The 9,231-nt window shown below is 40.0% G+C and overlaps 1 protein-coding gene across 1 annotated transcript; it reads right to left on the bottom strand.

The window, feature by feature from the left end:
- Nucleotides 1-4,431: 4,431 nt before the first annotated feature.
- LOC137071904 (E3 ubiquitin-protein ligase RNF144A-like) lies at nt 4,432-8,881 on the bottom strand. Its single transcript, XM_067440116.1, has 3 exons — nt 8,541-8,881; nt 8,173-8,226; nt 4,432-5,150 (listed from the first exon to the last, which is right to left on the bottom strand). The coding sequence occupies exons 2-3, from the start codon at nt 8,185-8,187 to the stop codon at nt 4,671-4,673; spliced, it is 495 nt and encodes a 164-aa protein (XP_067296217.1). The 5' UTR covers nt 8,188-8,226; nt 8,541-8,881; the 3' UTR covers nt 4,432-4,670.
- Between the last annotated feature and the right edge of the window lie 350 nt (nt 8,882-9,231).

Below are 9,231 nucleotides of genomic sequence, written 5' to 3'. Positions count from 1 at the left end.
TTATAAGCTTGGCTAGGAATGCCCAACAGGTGAAAGGAGATTTGAGTTCCCAGGAAGCCCTAAGCCACGATACCTTTGTTCATTGTGACATTGGGCCCTATAGCACAACACTATTACACTCTTCTTATTATAGCTTGCTTTGACATAAAAACTACATTTCAGCCTGATATTTGTGGGTCAGTCATAGAAACGCTTAATGGGGCTCTGGGGTAGACCACCTGAATAAAAAGTTACAAGCTCACCAAGCTGTTATTATGAGAAGCTGTGTAAAAAATTTTAAAAAATTAATCAAATGATAGAGATACATAAAACAAGAGAGGGAGCTATGAGGTAGTCATTCAGAGCTTGTGCAGTGGTAAGTGCTCTAAGGTTAAAGCCTGTAAAGATTACATCCCGACTATATCCTTGAGCAGTCCTCCAGAACTGGAGCAGTACTCTGAACTATTTTCAAATTTATACAAACTAATTTATGCAAATTAGTTTGACCAAAATATTGATTTGTAAATAAGAACTGGCCCAAGTCAATAAAATGGTTAAATTTGATCATCAAGTCACACATCGCCAGATTACAGTGGTTACAATGATAGGTGTAGGGATGAATGAAGGATGAAAAGGATCATTTATATTATAATACATATTGTATGTGGATATTATTATACTGTTTGGAAGTATGGGCCATAACCTTTCATTTTGCAGCATGAAATTGATCAAAAGTGACATTTTTAATGTTACAAAAGATTTCGATATCAAATAAATGCTCTTTCATAATTTATGTTCTTTCTTTTTTTTCAACATTGATAATAATTAGTCATGTTTCTTTAGCCCCAAATCAGCACAGTAGAATGATTTCTGAATGATCACATTTACATTTACATTTAATCATTTAGCATACGCTTTTATCCAAAGAGACTTACAAAAAAGGGGAGAGCAATAGAAGCAACGAAACAAACAAGGCCAACAACCTGTAAGAGCTGTAAGAAGTCTCAGTGAATTAGCACAGTACACAAGATTTTTTTTTTTTTTTTTTTTTTTTTTTTTGATCACATGGCACTGGCAAATTCAACTTTGCCATCACAACAATAAATTACATTTTAACCTTAGTGAGCATAAGACATAAAAAAAAAAAATCATACTCCAAACTTTTGAACAGTGGTGTATGTTTTGGATCATTCTTTTCCCTTGAAGTAAAGTAATGGTTTGGTCTCTTTTTAAATGTCGCTGCCTGTCACTTGATCCTGTTAAATCTTTCCTTCCCTTTTACTGGCTCAATTAATGGTACTAACAGAAAGAGGACTTCTGTGCAGCCACATAGAGCCAATATTGGCTATTTGGCTTAGCTTTGACCACAGCCCTATTAAACACTATGTGGTCAGCTCACATTAATCAGAAGGCTGTTGGAGAACTGGAAACAAAGTTCACCTTTTGACCCAACACGTGCTATGTGCTGGGCAGAGAAGAAAGATAAAGCGTTTATATCTTTTGTCTCACTCTCCCCCCTTAAAACCGCATTCACATTTTTATTAACTATTAATTTACTTGTACATCAGGAAGTGTTACAGCACTGTTACAGTCTTGATTAAGGTCATAATAATGTCAAGAGGTGGAAGGGACTTTCACTCGGTCATGACTGTTTCCTGCCCTACACTTTTAACTTGTTACTGATTGGAACAAGTGTCTGATCTTACTAGCACTAGGCCTGCTTGTGTGTGTGTGTGTGTCACGCTAGCTCATGATTGATAGAAGTCCATTTTAAGATAATCAGATTAGTCAGATTGGGTTGTGCTGTACTGAGCTTCAACCGGCAAGCCTCTTACCTCCGATCAGAGAGAGAGAGAGAGAGAGAGAGAGAGAGAGAGAGAGAGAGAGAGAGAGAGATGAGGTGGGAGGAGACAGGTCATAATTTGTCTGAAAGAATTATTAGCACATTGTCATAGGAAAACTGTTAAAGTTTTACAAATAATGTGTAATAATTTTGTATTTAAAACAAATTCACCCATCCTGTAATTATTTACTCACCCTCATGTCCTTCGAAACTTGTATGATTTTCTTTGTCTTTTTTTCTGAAGATATTTGTCTTCTATGGAACACAAAATAAGTTCCTATTTGAACAGGAACTTGCACAGCTAACAATATGCTATGGGGAACACCTCTAGTTTAGGCATGTTTCCAAACACGACAATTGTATTGGCTGGAGGCAGCCTATGATGCCTCTACCAGTGCAGCCGCGAATATAAAAAGGGCATCTGGAATCTACTACTTCGTCTTCAGGAACTATTTGTTTATGTGTATGGTAAGCAATTTATTATGTCTAGTGAAACTAAGTGCTTCAGGAACACGTTATCTGACACTAGATGACACACACACATGGTTTGTTTGGGCAAGGAGCATGTGGAACTGTGACAAACGCCTGTACCCCGCGGTTCGAAACGTGCTCTCGCGGAAGCTGGGAGGAGACTGAGATCATGGGGGTCTCAGGCGGAACTTGCTGAGGAGTAGAAGGAGGTGTTGTCTCTTACATCCCCCAATTCGGCAGGCAGTGCTCTTTTCGCTTTGAGCCAGGATTAGCAGGAAGTGGCTGAAGAAGGTGAAGAAGTAGAAATGTCTGATACTTCTCAGCCTGCCTGCCCGCTTATGCTGAGTTTTTAGAGGTTATGGAATGACCCGACCGATCTGCTGTGGAAGCGTGAGAAAGAGGAAACCACTCTGGGTCCTGATTTTTACACTGAGATCGAGAAAGCATGGAAGAATCCAGATTTGGCCCGCACCAGCAAGCTTATTATGAAAATATTGAAAGGATGCATAAACATGGATACATGTTGATGCCTCCAATTGAAGAGATGTTTGCAAGCTATCTCTCTTTAGGGTAAACGTCAACACTGAAGGCTCAGTGGCTAATGAGAGTGAACTGCGATAGGAGCATGTGGCCTGCTTGTGTGCAACTCACATCCTCTGATACGGCATAGGGCTCGGCTGGCTTCAAGCCAGAATGAGAAGGAAGTGGCTGAAGAAGGACATCTTGCTTGAATAGCAGGGCATACACAGCAGCAGGTCAGGCTGGGCCAGCATTGCATACTATGGCAGTGCTTCAAGCATACCAGGCTTGCTGAAATACTTGGACTAAGGCCAGGGTCTTTTCCCTGAGGTGGTAGCCAAGCTGAGTTGTGCCACAGATCTGGCTCTCCAGGCAACTAAAGAAACTTCTTCCGCAATTAGTAGATCAATGGTAGCAATGTAACCACGAAGACACTCCTCTGTTTGAACCTGGCTGGCATCAGGGAGAAAGAGAAGGACTTTCTTCTCTGTACAACAGTTTTGCCTTGTGAGCAGATTGGCACATCGAATGAGGGGGTGGGAGGGAAGTTCAAGGAGGTGAAGGTGCGCTCGGCTGAATTTAAAACCGTTTTAATGCACCGATCTGAATTCACACTTAAGCAAACAGGACCTGGCCCATCTCAGTCTGAGGATCAAAGACAGGGACAGAAGAATAGCATTGCTAACTGTACCCCTTCTCCACCGTGGAGAAGTGATTCAGTGGAGCCGCATTCAGCGCCACAGAGTCAGTAGAGGTAAATAATATCGTCCCTTTGAGGGTTACAACCCTATTCCTGGAGGAATACCAACACTTTTGCACTTTTCCTAATTAAACACACCTAATTCAACTCAATTTCCAAGACCAGAAATGGATCAGATAAACGAGACATCCAAAATGTGCACTGTTGGTGTGCTAGACTGCCCTAGAGCTCCACATAGATGTAGGATGTAGAGTTTTTTTGTGAGCCACCTTGACAACACTATCCTCTTTACATTTTGGAGTAATTTTGCTGAGGCCTCCGCACTTAGAGCTCCGTGCACATGATAGCTTAAAGCTGCAGGCTATTGAGGTTATTGATCCCTTTTCCCTTGAGTATGGTCAGACCTCCTTTCACTTCAGAGAGTCATCATGCTAAGGCCTTTGCTCCCCAGAGCTCTGCATAGATAGTTGGTTCCATAGAGTTTAGTTTGGCCTCCTCTGACTTGGGAGTGTCGTTCTGTATGGTAGAGTGGCCAGATGAAAGCCACTCAGTAAAAGGCACATGACAGACCACCTGGAGTTTGCCAAAAGGCACCTGAAGGACTCTCTCTGAACTTTATTCAGAGTAATTAATATGTTTAATTACATGTCAGACACAATAATGTTGTGATAATTGGTCAGTTAGTTAATACTTATTAATGAGGCTGATCTCAGTCAGTAATTATTGATTACTTTATAAGGAACTATCTCATAAATTCATTGTTACTTACTGATTAGTTCAGCTTGTTTCTATATCAGTTAATAGTAGTAGCGGAAGAGTTAATGTACTGCTACTTATTAGTCCTGCATTACTTCCTGCATAGTTGTCTATTAATAACGGACCATTATTCTAAAGTATTTTTTTTAAAGATGTTTATTGATATAAATATGTAGTATAATGTAATCAACATTTCATATATGAAAAAAAAACCCAAAACAAACAAAGAGATAATCTGAATCACTTCTAAATCAACCAGGGTACATTCATTAATCTTTTTCTGATCATATTACAAGAATAGCCATTTTTACAATAACGTTCACATGTAAGATAGACCGTAACTGTGTATTTTTCATTAGGTAGGCTTGTGTAATTTGTCTTTTATATGTTAAAACTTTTTCATTACAGTTCAAAAACTGTGAGACTCTGCTTGTTGTCGACCACTCTACATGGACCTATCTCATTATCTTGAAGGAAGGACATTCTGTGGGTAAGAAGTGCAAAGGCTTCAATATTTATTGCCCCAAAACAGATTTGACGCAGGCAGCGGAAGCAGAAGTGTCTACCACAATGAGGGCAGACGATATTGGGGCAGCCTCTTCCGGAGTGTGTAAGCAGGGCCTTGCAACCTGGACAGGCCCTGAAATATGGACATCCTCTCACCGAGCTGTTTGGGTCACTGATTTTTGTGTCGCTGAGGAGGGCAGCACGGAGCGCACAGTTCGGCAGCATGCAGGAGTTGGTGGGTGAAGCATTGCTTGGCCATTCTCTCTGACATGCCAAGCAGAACTGAATCAAGCTCCGCTTCGATTTAGAGCAAGTCCTGCAGACCGCACACTGGCCGTCCAGAATGCCAATATCAGACTGCTGACAAATGGGACACTAGAAAAGGGGAAAATAATATGTAGGATTTGGTCACACAATAAAATAAAGAGGGGCTATACTTCCTAGAATCCATTCACTTGCTTTTCCACTTAAAAAAAACATCCAACTAAAGATGTATTTGACTGAACATTTGCACAACATTTACAACTTCCATAAACCTTTTTTTTTTGTTATAAATTGACTTATAAATCAAGAGGCAGTTATGATTTTATCATTTAAGTAAGTTTGATGAACAAACTGTACAAAGCTACCCGACTAGGGCTCTATGGACACCAGATGGTAAAACTCAATAATATACAGTATATACATACAGAGGCATAGCAATAGGGCAGGCAAAGCAGGCCATTGCCTGGGTCCCCACAGTTTTTTTTAAAAATGTAATGAAACGATAACAAATATTAACATAAACATGCAGCAACATCCCTGCATACCCCCTTAGTGGACCCCCTCTCTTGTTATTACCGCCTCGCTCGTGCCTTTTTCAAAACCAACACGGTAGAAAATGCATGGTATGATTTGTTCAAAATAAAGACGACTTATCCATTTGGTGTGGCCGTTCACGCTAACGTTAACCTATATAGAATAACGCTATTATTAGGTGCCTATCCAAGTGTGTGCGGAGTGTAGAAGTCACAGAGGTGCCAGTGTGAAAAACTGAAAATGTAGATGGGATCCATCATTAGAAAATGTTAATTTGGAAAAAAAACTAAAACTACTCAATTTATGTCCATACAATAAGAGTGATATATCATTCAAAACTGTAATTTTTATTTGTGTTAACTGCCGGTAACAAAAATGTGTGCTTTTGTAAAGAAATCAAACAGAAAACCATGAACTGGAGCTATAAATCTCAAAAATTATCAAAAACTCAGCTTATAGGCTATACTTGCATCACAGACATGAGAAATATACCTATAGAAATCTCAGAATGTCTACTTTAAAAACTAACCAGTCCAATAATAAAACAAAAACTCTCTGATTATGTAATCTGTATGAGAGGTGCATTTCTTTCTACTGTACTGTGGAGATGGCGAGTCAGCATTGTCAACTTTATCTTTGCAGCTGACACTGACTCGTGTAGGAGCATTGCTGTCACCACTACAAAAAGCATCTTGGGTTACTTAACTGTAACCCTGTTCCCTGAAAAAGCGGGAACGAGATGATGTGATTAGCACTATGGGAACACATCTTAGTGTGACCATCTGTGAATTGTCTGTGTAAACATGTCAAAGAATTTGGCGTTGAAATTGACAGCCTCTGACAATGCCTCTGACAGCCAGGAGTGCATGTTCGTAATAGGCTATAATTAGATGCGCCACAGGTGCACCCTCAGGTATCGCTTTTTTTGAAGAGCTGTCCAGGCACATCCTCAGTTGCGGCCTTGTATCGCAGCATCTCGTTCCTACTTTTTCAGGGAACAGAGTTACAGTTAAGCAACCCGAGGCCTTCTCTTTGAAAAACTACTCTCAATGATCTGCTTAGCACCATGGGAATGAAAATTCCCTCGCTGGGCAAATACAGAGGGTGTCTGGGCCCCTCACAGTTGTGCCTCTCTCCTCTGAGAAGGATCAGGCAGGGAATGGGTGGCCAATGGTGAGATGATACAGACTCAGGTGAGAGATATGTGAGTGTCTCTTCTACATCTTTCTATCATCGCATAACTGTGATGTGTAAGGGTTCCCCCATGAGCGAGATATCTCATCATGGAAGTCCTCAAAGAAGGGGAGAGATTGTTTGTGAGACCACTCCTCCTGGCCACTGAACAGAAATCTCTCCTCTAATTTAGTTCCTGTGGTCAATCCAGCTGGCCACAGCACGAATCACTACCTCGGGTAGCTCCTCTTGCGTCATCCTGAGCACTCAGAGGCGGTGGACTCAAGTTCCATCTCATCAGAAACAAGAGAAGAACTGACCTCCACCTGAACTGAAGAGGCGCCTGAGTCAGGCAGAAGCCTCTTACCCAGATGAACATACCAGCCCCACAATCTCAATGTGGGTGCTGGCTCGTGAAAGAAAGCAAGGTGAGTATAGCACCTTAACTGTGAAAACTTCACAGCATGCTTTTCCAAACAAAGCAAAACTGATATGTGTCGAGTGATTGATCTGGACAATGAACACAGAGGAACACCGAACTTGCTTATGATGCTCATGATCCTTTTGAATCAGAAAATAAGTTCAAACAGAAAATGTAGGTAGCACACGCACAAGCACACGCACACACTTTATGGCTCTGAAAACAAAGAAACCTTAGGGTGCACCTGCGGTACATCTAATTATAGCCTCTAAAGAGCATGTGCTCGAGTCATATCACTCATTCGTTGGCGTGTTTAAACCATAGATCCTAAAAAAATATGGACGAAGTGTCCATGGATTCTTCACCCGTAGGATTCTGAGAGCAGTTTTGAAGCGTAAAGTAGGGTCAAAAAAGTAGGGTACTAGTGCACCCGTATTGTAAAGTGTTACCAGAGTAGTTTTGAAAAGGAATACCATTTTTAAGGTGACAAACAGTTCGTAATAAATATGAAGATTGTACTGTATCTTTAACATTATTGTATAGGCTCTTATTTTCCTTAAATAATGCTCTAGTAGCCTAATTAAGAACAGTTTTGGTATTGGAGTACTCATGTACTTTACAACCCAAATCTGAAGCATTAACCCTCACACAGTTACATCATACGCTTATTTATTCAACTACAGAATCAAAACTTCAAACAAATTCTTACTAGTAGCCTTAGGGGGACATTTTCCAGAATTTTTACATCTAAAATAGAACTAAAATGATATCTATAGCTCAATGATCCTAACCGTTTTAACCCAGGAAGGCTCTTCTAGACACTTATCAATGGAAAACTGCGTCACAGTTAATCAGACCCCTTGACATAGTGTGCTAAATGAAGTCTAAGAGCTTAATTCCCCTCCTATACTACTCTGTGTCAGAACAAGTGCCTAAAAATAGCGTGTACGAAAGGTCTGACGTCATGATGGATCTCAGAGCTCTCGCGTCGCGCGGTCAATCTACCTTTGGAACGTCCATGGCTCAAATCCTCCTGGAACACATTCACAGATGACACACCTGCGCGAGAGAGAGAGAGAGGTGGTGGTGGTGGTGGAGGATTAGAAAGGAAAAAGTAAGACAAAGGTATTGAGAACTGTGCTGGCAGGGAAACCGAGGACACTGACACATATAGCATATACCACGAACGATTCACTTTATAAACATTTACCAAGTACACATATAAGGTGCACTTCAAACATAAATGTTTTTGCCAACAAGAAAATATTTGATTTCTTCCTAAAAGTGTGAATTCCAAAAGTATGCATTATTTTCAGGTACTTGCTACAGGCTATAAGAACAAAAACCAAAAATATTTTTGAATCAGTACATACCGGCGATTCAGTGTTCTGTCCACTTCTTTGTGCGTAGAGACACACAAAGTTTCTGTTTATTTCCTGTAAGCTTTAAACGTATTGAAGGGGAATACCAACAGACCTGCTTCTTTCACTTTCAGTCGTTATACAGAAAATGAAATAGATACAAAAATATACTCTATCGACTGCCTTCCAAAACATGACCTGTCATCTGAGAAATTAAAACATGAACTGTATTCTGTATGTGTCGTAGTTTGGCAGTGTTTTTGTTTTGTTTTTATTTTTTATATATTTTACATATGCCAGATTACCTCTATGCAGATTACACGGGTGGTTCGTGATTTGGGTTTATATAGCGACATCTGCTGGACACTGGAGGAAAGTTCTGGCTCTGGCTGGCCCTTTGTATTCTATTCTATTTATATTCTGGTTCTGACCACTTATCAATGTTGTTATTGTGGATCTGTTTTACTGCATGCTGATATCTTTATGTTATGTGGTACTTTTCCATTCTTGAAAAAAAGTCAATATTCACTGCAGCTTTTACAACAAATCTGTAAGATAATCTTGTTGCTTATACATTTAATTAAAATAAATTAGGGTACATGCAGAAGTATACAGGCCTTATTTGAATCATCATGTTTACAATTTAATCTAAATAGGCTATTAATTTCTGCACTTCTGTATTAAAAAGAAAAGACAAAAACAA

This window comes from Pseudorasbora parva, chromosome 3, assembly GCF_024679245.1.
Source record: "Pseudorasbora parva isolate DD20220531a chromosome 3, ASM2467924v1, whole genome shotgun sequence".
NCBI classification, from domain to species: Eukaryota; Metazoa; Chordata; class Actinopteri; order Cypriniformes; family Gobionidae; genus Pseudorasbora; species Pseudorasbora parva.
This window is presented reverse-complemented; position numbering and strand designations above follow the sequence as displayed.